This window comes from Eschrichtius robustus, chromosome 14 (assembly GCF_028021215.1).
Source record: "Eschrichtius robustus isolate mEscRob2 chromosome 14, mEscRob2.pri, whole genome shotgun sequence".
Lineage (NCBI taxonomy): Eukaryota > Metazoa > Chordata > Mammalia > Artiodactyla > Eschrichtiidae > Eschrichtius > Eschrichtius robustus.
In genome coordinates this window covers 47,588,524-47,604,686 of record NC_090837.1, presented here as the reverse complement: position 1 = coordinate 47,604,686, position 16,163 = coordinate 47,588,524, and the positions used below count along the sequence as shown (strand labels likewise).

At 33.1% G+C, this 16,163-nt stretch overlaps 1 protein-coding gene across 3 annotated transcripts in view; it reads left to right on the top strand.

Annotated features, from left to right (window-relative positions):
• The window catches only part of TRAPPC8 (trafficking protein particle complex subunit 8), an 88,047-nt gene that overhangs the window by 37,442 nt on the left and 34,442 nt on the right, over positions 1–16,163 (top strand). For all 3 annotated transcript variants that reach the window (XM_068563142.1, XM_068563141.1, XM_068563140.1), the window contains exons 12-18: positions 2,832–2,963; positions 6,815–7,039; positions 8,272–8,380; positions 9,812–10,006; positions 11,187–11,317; positions 14,233–14,307; positions 14,829–14,955. In XM_068563142.1, coding sequence (XP_068419243.1) covers positions 2,832–2,963; positions 6,815–7,039; positions 8,272–8,380; positions 9,812–10,006; positions 11,187–11,317; positions 14,233–14,307; positions 14,829–14,955 — 994 coding nt within the window. The remainder of the gene's footprint in view (positions 1–2,831; positions 2,964–6,814; positions 7,040–8,271; positions 8,381–9,811; positions 10,007–11,186; positions 11,318–14,232; positions 14,308–14,828; positions 14,956–16,163) is intronic.

Sequence of the window (16,163 nt, the reverse complement as noted above, 5' to 3'; positions counted from 1 at the left end):
AATCATTTACACACCATCAAAGATATCTAGGGTATATTCCTTGTTTTATTCAGAATGTCCAGGATTGCAGCCCATCTGGGTTTTGCAGGTTAATGAAGCTTTGTAGGCAATTAAAAAAATGTTTTTATGCTGTGTGTGTGCATGTGTGTGTGTGTGCGTGGGTGCATGTGCATGCTAAGAATAAACTTAAGAAATTTATAGGACTTAAACTGACTCTATTGAGAAACCTAAGTAAAATTCCAAAATAGAAGAAGTAATTAGAGGGAATCTACTAGATATTAAAATGTATTATAAGGCTTTAGAAATTAAAACTGTTTACAATGATAAGAATAGACAGAGTAATGGAATAGAATGAGAATTTAAATACTATATATAATTAGCTGTCATTTTGTCATATTAGTGGGAAATGTTAGGTTATTCACTGAATGGTATTGTGACATCTAACTAGCTGATTCCTATCTTATTCATTACATGATAATATAATTATAGCTTGATTAAGTTATAATATGAAAAAATGAACAACCTGGAAGAATATATGGGAGAACATTTTTTAAAATCTAGGAATGATAACATTCTTTCTTAGTTTGATACAGTATTTTGAAGTCATAGAAGCAAAGATATAGTACGTTTGACTACTAAAGAATAGACTCTTTCATGTCAAAACTGGGAAATACTATTTGCAGATGTATGACAGAGGCCTAATATTAATTAAGTGTACAAAGGGCTCTTACAAACCAGATAATCACAAAAACCCATTCACAAATGGGCATAAATAGGCAATTCGCAGAAAAAGTACAGACACTTAAACATATGGAAGATGAACAGCCTTACTATTAAAGAAATGTATGTTGAGGAGCAAAGTGTTATTTTTCTTTTATGAAAGTGATAAAATTTAAAAAAATGATTTTTGGCTGAGTGGAAGATGAACTCTTATTCTCTTATGGAAATTTTTACTGGTATGGCTTTTTTTGTACCAGTTTGGCTATATTAATTGGAATTTGAAGTATATGCATAGCTTTCATTAACTCAGCACTTCTACGTCCAAAAACTTGTCTAATAAAAATATTTGTATAGTTACCGAAAAATCTTTTTGTAAAGATGTTTATTGAAGCATTTTTTGTAGTAATTAAAGTATGTGGCAGTATTAAATCAATCAATTGGAGACTGTATTAACAAATTATGGTACATTTATATAATAGAATACAATGTGGCTTTAAAAGAAATGAGAGATGTAGCTGTTTTGGAAAGAAGTCCATGATATTAAGTTAAAACGCAAGGTAATACTCTGTATAATACCATTTATGCATAAGGAAGTATGAGTATTAAAAAAACTGTTGTATTTAACATGTAAGTACGGGGAGGGAGAGAGAGAAATGACACAAACCAGCACCATGTTGGTAATGGTAGTTACCTCTGGCAAATTGGATGAGGAATGAGGTGGGAAAGAAAGATACTCACTTTTTTTCTTCAAACATTTATTCTTTAAGGAAAAAAAGAGGCTGTATTTAATAATTTTTTAAGAAGAAAACATTTTCCTAAAAAAATAAAGAAGTAAGCTCCCTAGCTTCCCCAGGTAATTCCGATGCAAACCCTTGGTTAAGAACTGCTTTTGTTAATTGTATATTCCTAATTTTCCCACTCACTAGCTTTTGGATTTAGTTAACTAAGAAAATCATCTGATCATTTAGTTTTTGTTATGAGGGGGTTAAAATAGATTAATAATATCTACCATTTACTGAATGCTTTCTGGAGTGTCTCCTCAGATCTTTTTCCGCTCTAATATAATTTTATGATTGCTACAGAGATAGTTACAGTAATCAATGGTCTATGAACACTTTTTGATGTAACTATAATTTGTTGAAATTATTGCATTTAAAGTCAATGTTTTCTGTTTTCAACTTTCCCTGGGGAAAATAATGGCAGCAGAACACATGGAAGGGCATGGTAAGTTCAGCTTGAGAATAGCTGAAAAACTAGAGAAAGTTTGGTGAAAATGTTGTTGATGCTTGATCAGCAACCTTCAGTACTTTCTCAGTTATTTGTAAAGTGATGATGGCTTTGTCATTTGAAAGGTTGTCCTTACGGGTGAGGCTATAAATGTAGTATGTGGTTTTTTTAGACTCTGTTGTAAGTCAGTTGAAGTGGAAACTAATTTGAGTTGTACCATTTACTAACTAATATGCTAACAGTAGGTGATAATCTTTGAAGGGGAAACCTTCTGGACTTTTTAATGCAAATCAGTCATTTTGACCCTCTTGAGCTAGAGCAAAAACTGAGAATTCCTTTTAAGTACAGTAAAACTTGATAGAGGACAGAGTAGTAGATTAGATTATATCATGATCTACACACATTCTATTTTTCCTTTTTTCTTGGATGGATGGAAGTATGCTATTGTATGTCACAGATCAGTTTCCAGAAGAAATTAGATTGGTGTGAATCTGTTTTTTTCTGTACTCCATTTTCTGGTTTATCTTTAAATCAGTATACCTGTATTAAATTCCCAGTTTATATTATTTTTTGCCATTTGAAAAGAGATTGCATTTCTTCACAGATTTATTACATGGGGCATATCATAACCAGACATTTGGCTCTATGAAAAGCAAAAGGAAATATTTCATGATAGAGACTTTTTTGAACTTTTTTTAAATTTGGCTTATTGGAAGAAAGAATCATCAAGACTGGATTGTCTCTTGATCTCTGCCCTCAGATACTCCTAAGTTAAATATTGCGTATGCTATATATTATTTTAAGAAAGTAAATGTTTTTTCACTAATTACCTCTTTACTTTTAATTTTGTGAAATTAACCTTCTTTTTCTTTAACATTCAATAGGATTCTGATCTTCGAAGTGCACTTCTTTTGGAACAGGCGGCACATTGCTTTATAAACATGAAGAGTCCCATGGTTAGAAAATACGCGTTTCATATGATACTGGCAGGCCACCGGTTTAGTAAAGCAGGGCAGGTGAGTGCATTTGCTTTAAAAAGAAAATAATTTATTTATTTTAATTTTTATTTGTTATAATTTGTTTAGTTTATAGATGTATGTTATTTGTCAATTTTTTTTAAAAATAAATTTATTTATTTATTTGTTTGTTTGTTTTTGGCTGTGTTGGGTCTTCGTTTCTGTGCGAGGGCTTTCTCTAGTTGCGGAGAGTGGGGGCCACTCTTCATGGCGGCGCGCGGGCCTCTCACTATCGCGGCTTCTCTTGTTGCGGAGCACAGGCTCCAGACGCGCAGGCTCAGTAGTTGTGGCTCACGGGCCCAGTTGCTCCACGGCATGTGGGATCTTCCCAGACCAGGGCTCGAACCCTTGTCTGCTGCATGGGCAGGCAGATTCTCAACCACTGTGCCACCAGGGAAGCCCCAATTTGTCAATTTTTTGATTTCAAGTTCTAAAGATGGAATTAAATTTTGTTCTGAGGTAATGTGTTATATTGGTAAGGACATGAGATTTGGATTTAGACAAATCTGAGTTTAAATCTTGATCTACTCACAACTTGACTTTTTAAAGTTATGTCTTTGAGCCTCCGTTTTCTTTTAATTTATAAAATTTGGAATTTTGCCCCAATTTTTGTGAGGTTAAACTAAATCATATATGTGAAGGCCAGATATACTGCACTTAAGTAATTTTAATTCTTCTTAAAGGCGATTAAACCCTCCCTACTTCAACTCTGGTCTTCTATTTTCTCTCAGAATGTCTCTTAATGGTATTTACTAAATATTTAATGGGTAGAAATCTTCTGTCTCTTGTCCCTGGGAGCAGTTGGGTTGGAAAAGATCTTTATTAATTTAGAGAGATTCTCTGGCCCCAGTTGTCCTTTTAAGCGTTAGCTGGAGGGACCTTTCTAGAGGCAGTTACCACTTTCTAGAGTGGTAAAAGCAGTTGAGATACGGTGGTTTACTGTAAATATAGATAGAAGTGTGGATTGAGTAATCATCTCTATTTTCCAGGGACTTTGCTAGGAGCTGAGCTTACACCCGTAAAACTAACATGTCTTGTCTCTTAAGGAATTTTTTAATCTAGTCAGGGAGTGTGAGGATTTTTTTGAATTTAGTTAATAAGAATTTTTATGAACATACATTTTTCAAAGTCTGCGATAACCAGAACATGCCAGTGTTGTGAATTATATGTTATTTCAAAGATACAAAAAATAAAGGTGTTCTAAAATTATTCTCAATTTCATGTAAGAATGCCATGATTTTTAAAAACCAACTTTTCAAGATTTGGGTTCCTCCCTCTATTTTTGGAAACTGGCAAGTTAGAAAATATGTGACTTTGCTTTATATTAAATACAAAACTGTAAAAATATTTATAAAATTAAAAGTCTTTATAATAATTTGATGTACTTTATGTATTAGAATTTCTCAGGCTCTGAAGTGGGGAAAAAAAGTAAAAAAGCTCTGATTTTTCACAGCTCTTTTTCCATAGTAAGTATAAAATGCATCTGAAACATACTATTCCATTGTTTATCTTTGCTTAAAAGTGTTATTCAAAAATCTACAAAATGTGTTAAGCATGTGGTTTCCTTTCCTTAGAAGAATAATTATATGCCCCATTAGGAATGATTGTGTGTCTCTTATTAAAAATAAGTTATCCTTTTTCCACATCTTTGTCCGCTTTTGTGAATGGTTTCATTTGTGGTTATGATGTCATTGGATCTTGTATTTACCTTCTAAAAGTACAGGGCATATTGCTTCTAGGAAATGCATATCAAGTTAAAAATGGCTACATTGTGGTAGGTTGACATACATTTGCTCTCTGGCCTAATAATCATCTTTAGCTGTAGTTATCTCATGGAGTTAATGATTCCAAGGTAGGTTGCTGCTTTGTGACCACTCTCTGTATACCTTGAACCCAGGGAATCGCTTTCTCAAGTAGTAGAAACTTGAAAATATAACTGGTAATGAAGACCTATTGGAAAAGCAAATATATGTCCCATTGAAGTCTGTCAAGAACAGTATCTTCCTTGGAAGATAGGGCATACATAGGGCATGTAATTCTGACTGAGGCCAGGTCGTTTCTGAGAAGCACCAACTTTTTATAACATTTCCATTAAAAACAGGTGTGTGTATTGGGAGGGATGAGTGAGGAGCATAAAGGAGATTATATATATAGTAATGTCATTTCTCAGTCCTCTCTGATTGTGAGTTCATGTTGAATTACTTGTCCCCAGAAATTTTTTATAATTCAGTTTTTTCATTAAGAATATGAACACGTATAAGGTATTTAAAGTTAGAGAACTGACATTATGAGAGACTTTTACAGTTAAAAACCAAAATTAAGAAAGTGCTGGAGAAGGTGTTTGTGCCCAGAATACCCTGGACAGTCTTTCTATTTTTTACTTCAAAAGGCAGACTTTAAATCCTTGTTACCTCTTAAATCTCTTTAGATGCTTTTTCAAGAGATCCTAAAAAATGCACTTGAACGTGACACTTTTAGACATGTTTGTTTCTCTGTATCTCTCAGTTTTTAAGATTCAGTAGCTGTGTTCCTTTACTAAATGCAGTATGGAGATTGGGTTTTTTGTTTTTTAAAGAAACATCACTTAAAAACTATTTTGAAATAATCTCAAACTTATAAAAAAGTTACAAGCACAGTTCAGAAGCTTTTGTTTACCTGAGCCATTTGAGAGTTGTGTACCTGGTGCCCCAGTACCCCCCAGTACTTTAGGACATATTTCCTGTTTCTTAGAAACAAAATTTTTTCTCCTGTAATACCATAAAACAACAATGAAAATCAAGAACTTAGTACTAATACAGTACTACTATCTAATCCTTAGACGCCATTCAGGTTTTGATAGTTGCCCCCTAAATGTCCTTTATAGTGAAGGATCCTGTTCAGAAGGATACTTTGACTTTTATGATATTGACACTTTTGATGATTATAGGCCAATTATTTTGTAGAATGTCCCTCAGTTTAGGCTTATCTGATGTTTCCTCATCCTGAGATTCAAATCGGGTATCTTTGTAAGAATATCACAAAAGAGAGACTGTTCTTATTGCATGCTATCAAGTGGCAGATGATTTTGATTTGCTTTCTTTATCTCTTTTCAAGAAAATATTTCCTAAAAAAATGAACAATTCTGGTTAAACATGGTACAGAATTTGTAAATCTGCCCTGGAGGGAGGAGTGGTTACAAGAATTTAGTCTGAAGCAAAAGGTTAGGTGGAGAGAAGGCTTTTTCTTGGTACCAAATCCCATTTTTAGAATGGAGGTTGTCTGAGTTCAGAGGGTGGCAGTGATATGTAATTAAAGCCAAATATCTGCTCATGGGTGTGGCAGGATGCAGCGGTGGGCAGAAGAAAAGGATGCCAAACTCTATCACTACCAAACAAACAAGACCAATAAATATATGTACATACTTATACCATATACTCATATATGCAGTATTAGCACACACATTACTGTTCAGCCCAGTGCAGTGGTATAGAGAGCTGACCATAACAAAATTTAGACTTTACAAGATAGCTCTCAGCTACAAGCTAACGACAAGTCTCTAACTCATTCATGACTCCATGTGCTACTGCTCTGGAAACTCCCAGATGGTTTTTCATGAAGTCATTATTAGTCCTGACTTCTTAGACTTCTTGCCCTTGCACAGAGCAGCTACTTGTTTGCTTCAGGACCTCTTGGTTTTTAGCAGTAATTGCAAAGGGGTTTTCATAAATGTTAGTATCATTTTCCTCATCATCCCAGTGTCTGTTAGAGGAAGAACTAATTACCAGTTACTTGATTTCGTGTGTGTGTGTGTATTTTTTCCAGTCCAAGAGAAATTTGGATTGTAATACTTTGTTTTGTATATTTTCTTACAGAAGAAACATGCTTTACGCTGCTATTGTCAAGCCATGCAAGTTTACAAAGGAAAAGGCTGGTCTCTTGCAGAGGATCACATTAACTTCACCATTGGACGTCAGTCCTATACTCTTAGGCAACTGGACAATGCTGTGTCTGCTTTTAGGCATATTTTAATCAATGAAAGTAAACAATCTGCTGCTCAGCAAGGGGCCTTCCTCAGAGAATATCTTTATGTTTACAAGGTGAACACTGATTTTCAGGCGTGGATGTTAAAATTATATTTGTCATTATTCTCAGCAAAAAGCACATTCAGTACTAGCTAGTAGGAGTCTTATAAGTGGTTTTATTAGAATATATGCAATTATCTGTCTTAATATGGCAGGATAGGCTTTTTGGTCATAGATCTGAGTTGTGTTGCCCTTCCACAGTTCTCATAAAAGAGAATTTTAATATTCCAGTAAACATTTGTATCTGTACTTGGAATCTTAAAAAAAGAAAAGATGCCATGAGCTTTCTGGACTGTTTCTTCATTATGTATGTTTGAATTATAACTGGTTTTACAGTATATTGGGTTATCTCCCCATTTGGAAAGTACATTCTTCTCTTTTTCCTATGAAAGATAAGGAGATACAGATCTGTGGGAGGTAGATAGATTAATTTGATGTAATGCAGAAAAATTAATAGGAAGAAAAAATATTTCACTGAGACAGGAGGATAGTAACTTTAAAGCATTGTTTTGTGGAAAAATGGAAAGTTGTAATTTTTTCCTCAGGGTCCATGAATAGTAAATATTTTATCTGTCCTGCAAAATATAATTACCCTTTTATACTTTATTAATTTGAAATCATATGGGTACGAATTTTGGCAGATAGGATGCTATAATGAGTCCAGGTAAAAAACATACAAAAATAAAGATGTGGTACATATATACAATGGAATATTACTCAGCCATAAAAAGGAATGAAATTGGGTCATTTGTAGAGACGTGGATGGATCTAGAGACTGTCATACAGAGTGAAGTTAAGTCAGAAAGAGAAAAACAAATACTGTATATTAATGCATATATGTGGAACCTAGAAAAATGGTACAGATGAACCAGTTTGCAGGGCAGAAATAGAGACACAGATGTAGAGAACAAAAGTATGGACACCAAGCAGGGAAAGCAGTGGGGTGGGGGAGGGGTGGTGGTGGGCTTAAAAAAAAAAAAAAAAATAATAATATTTGGAGGTATAACATCCAGAGAGAAGTAACTAGCAGAGTAACCTTAGGGAGATTCTCTTGGACCACAATCAATGATATCTAAAGTTCTTCCAAGTTATAAAATTTTATGACTCTAAAATATTAAGTAAAACTAGTAATTAATATTCTTGTTTAACATGTTTTTAATATCTTGTGTATTAAAAAATGAGGAAGCACATTTTGAAGATAACGAAGTTTTCTCAAAAACTGTTCTTTTCTTTGGTATTTTTCCTAGAATGTAAGTCAGCTATCACCAGATGGTCCTTTACCGCAGCTTCCTTTACCATATATTAACAGTTCAGCAACACGGGTTTTCTTTGGCCACGACAGACGACCAGCAGATGGTTAGTAAAGTTTAATTTGGCTTTGTTACCTCTTGACTTTTTTTTTTAAAGTTTTTTCATCTTTTTCCATTTAAAAAATAATGTGTAGTTGTTAAAGAATATTTGAAAATAAACAGCAATACCATATCATCTATCATCCTGCTACCTGAGCTACTACTTCGGGGTTTTCCTTCCAGCTTTAAAAACTAAAAACAATAACAGCAAAATAGCCGTACTTATAATGACTTTTCTTATATAATATAAAGAATTCTCATGTTATTACATAATCTTGATAAACATTTTTAATGGCTGTAAAATATTCCATTCAGTGCATATAAAGTATTGTAACATTTGCTTGTTATATAGTTTCCATCTTTTTGCTTATATAAAATCTAAGTTGTAATAGACATTTTTGTGGATAAAACTTGTCTTAACATTTTATTATGGAAAATGTCAAATGTACACAGATGCAGTGAACAGTTGCCAATATTATGCTGTTCTTGTTGTAAGACTTTTTTAAAACATAGAATTATTTCCTTAGCATTGAGCCATAGAATGGCAGTCCTGGGCCAAAAGTATAAATATATCAAGGGTCTTTATGCATGTTAAAGTAAACTTTGTAATTTTAAGCCTTCTTAATTAGAGCTTAATATGTTTCTTTTTAAGAGCTAATTTAGTAATTTATTTAAAAATTTTTATCAGGATGCTTATAGCAGCATTGTTTTTAGTAGCAAGAAAAGTAAAACAGCAGGGAATGAATTGATAAATTTTGGTACATTCATATAGTGGTTTCATGGATAATACCTACAACATAAAGCTGAGTGAAAAAAGTTGCAGAATGATGGCTGAAATGTAATTCCATTTATATACATTTCAAAAATGTAAACCAACTCTATGAATTGTTTATGTATACACTCATTTGGTAAGGTAAAAAAAATAAAAAATATGAGTGTGAATGCTATACTTCAGCTTCAGAGTAGCTCTGGGAAGAAGTGGTACCAGTGGAGGAGATGAAGGAGAGTGACAGGATTGGGGAGGGTGACATAGAGGACATCAACTCTATCTGTAACATTTATTTTATTTTTAAATAAAATTTGGGATCATATAACAAAGTTGACATTTGTTAAATTTTGATATACAAGTATTTGTTATATTATTCTCCATGCTTTGTTCGTATGTTTGAAATACTTCATATAAAATTGTAGACGACTAGGAAGATGTGTTCTTTCAGAGTCAGAAGAAAAAAAGCATCAATATTATAAGTTAAGTTCCAATTAGGCTAGAATTAGTAAGAGGATATTTTTCTCTCAGATAATTGGAAATAGGCAAGAATGGTATATGTGTTTATTTGGATACCTTAGAATTTTATTTTAAATATAATTCATTTGAGGGCAGGTGTTAATAAATATGTATATTTAATAGTGACACTTTTCTTTTTTCTTTTTTTTTAAGGTGAAAAGCAAGCAGCTACTCATGTAAGTCTTGATCAAGAATATGACTCTGAATCCTCTCAGCAATGGCGAGAACTTGAGGAACATGTTGTGGCTGTGGTCAACAGAGGAGTACTTCCATCCAACTTCCACCCCACAGAGTACTGTTTGAACAGTTATTCAGATAACTCAAGATTTCCGCTCACAGTTGTAGGAGGTGATATACTTGAATTTCTTTTTAAAAAATATTTATTTATTTAATTATTTATTTATATTTATTTATTTTGGCTGTGCTGGGTCTTAGTTGTGGCACACAGGATCTTTAGTTGTGGCACACAGGATCTTTATTTGCAGCACACAGGATCTTTAGTTGCAGCATGTGGGATCTTCTTAGTTGTAGCATGCGGACTTCTTAGTTGTGGCATGCATGTGGGATCTAGTTCCCCGACCAGGGATCCAACCTGCATTGGGAGCGTGGAGTCTTACCCACTGGACAACCAGGGAAGTCCCTTGAATTTCTGTTCATGGTTTTTTTGGGGTTTTTTTCCCCACATCTTTATTGGAGTATAAATGCTTTTACAATGTTGTGTTAGTTTCTGCTGTACAACAACGTGAATCAGCTTTTACTTGTTTTGTTTACAGTGTATTCAGGATAATGTGGGTTTTTTTGTTTTTTTCTTTTAATTTAATTAATTAATTTATTTGGGCTGTGTTGGGTCTTTGTTGCCGCGCGTGGGCTTTTTCTAATTGTGGCGAGCGGGAGCTACTCTTCATTGCTGTGCACGAGCTTCTCATTGCGGTGCACGGGCTTCTCATTGCGGTGGCTTCTCTTGTTGCGGAGCACGGGCTCTAGGCGCACGGGCTTCAGTAGCTGTGGCACGTGGGCTCAGTAGTTGTGGGTCGTGGGCTCTAGAGCGCAGGCTCAGTAGTTGTGGCGCATGGGCTTAGTTGTTCCGTGGCATGTGGGATCTTCCCGGACCAGGGCTCGAACCCGTGTCACCTGCATTGGCAGGCGGATTCTTAACCACTGCGCCACCAGGGAAGCCCTCAAGATAATGTTCTGCATGCCAAATATGACTAGAAGTTGGGGGTGCAAAAGTAAATTGAGTACTCATAATATAGTGAGCTGCATTTATAAAACCATGCAGTGGGGGCTTTAATACAGGAATATGCAATGTACTTTTGGAATATAGAAGACAGAATGACATTCTTTGGTACAGAGAAATTGGGGAAATCTTCTTGAGAAGGTAATTTAAACTGGATCCTGAATAAATGGACATTTACAAGGTGATAGGCAGAAATGCAGAGCTGTGAAAGCAAGGTGTGTTCAGAGAATTGAAGCATAGGGTGATGTGTGGGGTTTATTCAAGTTATTAATTTAGGCCTTTCTTTTATAGAGCCAGTAACAGTGGAAGTGGCTTTTAGAAACCCTTTGAAAGTTCCACTTTTGTTGACTGATTTGTCATTGCTCTGGAAGTTTCAACCTAAAGATGTCAGTGGAAAGGAAAATGAAGAAGTTAAAGAACTAGTAAGTTGTTAAAAGGTATTTGTAATAAGCATGTTTCAGTTAACAGTCTAACAGATGCTGTAATAACATTTCAACTTCTGTTCAGTGAGCTGAAGTTACTCTTTTTTATGCTTATTTTCCCTAGTTACAAAAAGTATGATATATGCTTATTGAAAATTGAGAGTACAGAAGAAGATAAGGATAGAAGTAAAACTGTTTTGTCTTCTCATCATTTATTTCTTCCAGTTTTATTGCGATATAACTGACATACAGCGTTGTATAAGTTTAAGGTGTACAGCATAATGATTTGACTTAACATACCTCAAGAAATGGTTATCATAGTAAGTTTACTAGCATCCATCATCTTATATAGATACAAAATTAAAGAAATAGAAGAAAATATTTTTCCTTGTGATGAGAATGCTTAGGATTTTCTCTTAACTTTCTTATATAATGTACAGCAGTGTTAGTTATATTTATTATGCTGTACATTACGTTTCTGGTATCTTATCTTACAACTGGAATTTTGTATCTTTTGACTTCTTTCATCCAGTTCCCCCTCTCCCCACTCCCTGCCTCTGATAACCACAAATCAGATCTCTTTTTCTATGAGTTTGTTCATTTGTTTTTTTGTTTTTGAGGTATAATTGACCTACAACGCTATGTTAGTTCCTGATACACAACATAGTGATTTGCTATTTCTGTACATTTTAAAATGATCACCATAATAAGTCTAGTTGTCATCTGTCACCATACAAAGATGTTACAGAGTTATTGACCATATTCCCCACATTGTACATTTCTTGTGACTCATTTACTTTGCAACTGGAAGTTTGTACCTCTTAATCTCCCTCACCTATTTCCTCCCACCCCACCCCCTGGCAGTTACCTGTTTGTTTTCTGTATCTATGACTGTTTCTGTTTTGTTATGTTTGTTCATTTGTTTTGCTTCTTAGATTTCACTGTCTTCTCAGTATTTAGAACTAACTACTTTAACACTTATAGTATGCCTTTCTAATCATTTGCATTTGTATGTTTTTTCCTCATACGTGGGATTCTCATTATGTATGTTGCTTTTTTCATTCTGTATTTATATGCATATTTTGGTATTAAATATATTAATATTTCATTTTTGTATAATATTCCATAACACGAATGGTCTGTAAGCTATTCTACTCTCTCTCCATTGGTAGTAGTTTTGGAAGTTTTCATTTGTTTACTATTATAATAATTCATTGGTGAAAATTTGGGTACATAGTTTTTTATCCTGATTACTTCTGTAGGAAAAATTCCTAGCCATGAAGTTAGAATATTTTAGGGAATAAATATTTTAATACTCTTGGTTTCCCAAAAGGTCATACCAGCAAGCTTTGCACCAGCAGTATATGGGGTTGGGTATCTCATCTTTGCAAGATTAAGTATTCTTATTTATTTAAAAAAATCTCGATTTTATAGGTTAAGAAAAATGCTGTCTTACTATTTTATTTTCCATTTCATTGATTTCTAGTGAAGTTGAAGTTCTTGTTTTTGTATTTCTTCTTTTGTGAATTGTCATAACTTTCATTTATATTTATCTTTTTTCTTATGTATGTCTAATAATTTCTTTATATATTTAAGATAGTTATTTTTGAGGCAGGAAATTTTGTTACCCAGCTGATTGTAACAGAAATAACTTGGGCGAGTACATTTTTTTACTTAGTTATTTATTAGTTTATTCACCAATATCTTTTATGTTACTTACACTTCTTTATACTACCTTGCTATATGCTTTAATAATGTGGTAAAAATTATTTTTAAATTGGGAAGTATCCCAATATTTTGGTGCTGATTTATGAAGAGAGAACTTAAAAGAAGATGTCTGTTATACTAACTTTAAACTATTTAAACTATTTCTCTTGAAGCGTTTTCAGTTTTTTAAAGGTTGCTTTATTAAGTCTTAAGTCTTGCTGCTTAAATTCATTTGAAGACATTTTGTGATTATTTGTACTTATTGTGAATAGTTTTGAAAGATTGAGGTTTCCCAGGCTCTATTCTGACTTGAATTTTAGCAACCTCAGTAATTTTTCTAATGTTTTTTGGATGCCTGGAATACAAATTAGAAGAGTATAAATTGTTCACTCTTGGAAAAGTTTTTTTAAAAGATCTGTTAGTTTTTGATGTGTGTTAGTCTGTTCAAGATATTAGGTTTTAAAGGAGGTTTATTAAAGTTAAGTGAAAATTGTCATTGTGTATAATGAAGTTGCACTTTTTTCTGTAAATTTCAAACTTTTCGGGTTTCTTCATGAGCTTCTACTGGTGATGGACTAAGATGCTGAATTGGAATTTAGGGAAATGAAATTTTTATTTCTTGTGTCAATTAGCTAATTTCATGGTAAAAGTTAAACAGGGTTTATGAGGATTAAGTTTACCCCCAGTGTGAGCCAACTTTAGCTCTGCTTTTGGAAGAGACAGGACTTTTTTGCTCTCCCGCACTGCCCTTATTGTCCACCAATCTTACGTATCCTACTTAAGCTGTTATTACTTTTTCCATGTGTAATTAGCCAATTTGGAAAAAGAGGCTGGTCGGAGAAAAGATGAAAAAATTTGCTCTTATTGCAAGATTAAATTAAATGGCCATTTTTTTGCGATGAGCAACTGAACTTTTATCTCTTGAGATTTTATCTTCTTGGTGGCTATGACCTTGAGTAGATCACTTATCCTCTGCAGTTGAATTGGACTGAATGAAATGAAAATAAAATAAATCAAGTGCCTACTACTGCATGACTTTACTGCCGGAGTGAAATCAAAGCGCTTTGCATATTGCTTAGCACATGGTGAAAAGCTAATAAATGCTAACTATAACTATTGTTATTGTTCTTAAATATTGATACATAGAAATGTTAATAATCTGATACTTTATTCATTAGAATGTATATTTTACATAATTTACTTTTCAGGTAAAAGGTGAACCTGAAATGATTGGAACTGAAGTTGTTTCAGAATTCTTAATTAATAGTGAAGAATCTAAAGTGGTAATTTTTTCATTATTTTTCTGTCAAGTCTTTAAAAGTAAGATGAAAACAAATTTTAAAAATCCATTTATTCAGTTTGTTTTATATTCCAGTTTTCTTAAAAACTCAAATTTGGAATATTAGGAAACTGGAATTGCACGGGGGGAAATTGGGAAAGTAGGTTTGCAGTGGCCTTTAGTTTGTTAATTTCCTAAGAAGCCTGGTGAAAAAAGTTTTTGCTTTCTTCTTGGGATGAGTGTTGTAATTTCATATGATATTTGGTTGACCAGAATATTTTGGTTTTTATTAAAAGTACTGATGAGGATCCAGGCCCGTAACTTCTGAATTTAGAAAATTTATTTTGAAGAAAATGCTTTCTATAAGAGAAATCAATTGATAGTTAAGTTTAGGTCATGAGTTTATATTGATATTAAATTATATTGATATTAAATATAAATTCTGCAACATTACAGAGTTTAGGTATTGTACTATTTAAGAGACTATGAAAACAGATAATAAGAGTGACTTAAATATCTCCACAGGCAAGGCTAAAGCTCTTTCCCCATCACATAGGGGAGCTGCATATTCTGGGAGTTGTTTATAATCTTGGCACTATTCAGGGCTCCATGACAGTAGATGGCATTGGTGCTCTTCCTGGATGTCACACAGGTAAAGCTATAGAAACTAATAATTAAATCTCCATAGAATAAAATGAAAAATGAGGTATTTTAAAAATAAGTTTAATGTACATTTAATAAGGCACTAAATAAAATGAAAGAATGAATAATTTGGATTATTTTTAACTCTGCCATTGCTTCAAAAATAAACAACTTTATTCCCTTCTGACGTATTTTTGATAATTCTTTGGTTCTACCCTATGTATTTTTCTTTTTTGTTATTGATCCAAATTTAGTAAATTCTAACTAAATATATTCTAACCATTGGTTGAGATGTCTGCTGCCACTACAAAAATTGTCTGAATATATTCTATTTTTTGAATATGCAAACCAAAGACCAGTGTGTTTTCATATCATTGGATGTGAAACACCTTAAATTCTGTCATCTGTTTTGTAAAAAGAGTAGGATTTAGAGTTAAGCTGATATTCTTGGTGCACCAGATGATAAGTTTTACAAAGTTTTGAAGAGTAAAACTACCAGATATATGTTTAACATGGTTTGCCTTTTTTTTGCCCTTTAATTTCATGGAACCCTTCTAATATCACCTTGTAATTGTTATTTGAGTTTAAGTTAACAAGATGCTAGAGAGAGAGTTTACTATAAAATCCATCACTTCTATCTCTTAATTTTAGTAGCTAAGTCTTATTATTTTTTTTAACAAATTATAGTCATTGGCAAACTTGAATTTAGCATTTACAAAAGCTGATTATATTGGGAAATCTTTTGGGAACACTTGGAAAATTTGTTGGTCCTTTTAACCTTCAGTTGGATATTTCTACTTGCCTGCATATCTAGGATAATTCAATAAAACATTTTTTAAAAAGTATACAGAAGTGGAATGAATCCATAAGAATTCAAAAATTATAAACAAAAAAATTGATACTGAAGTTGAGTATGGTGTTTATGCATTTTAGTACTATATGTGTAATTCTTGGTTGAAAAGCACCAGACAAGATTCTTTTATAAATAATCTTGCTAATTTTTGAATATTTTAAGTAAGTAAACTGAGTGTTAAAAACTTTTTGAAGCTTCTTTCCTTTCCCACTGTACCTACCTAGGATTTTAATCGAGTACCACAAAGTTACGGTTGTCAATAAATTATATCTAATTGCTTCATTTAAGGTACCAAATATATGCATTAATAAGTATGTTATTTTATGACATTAGTGGGAGGAGAACCTGAATTAACTATTAAATTG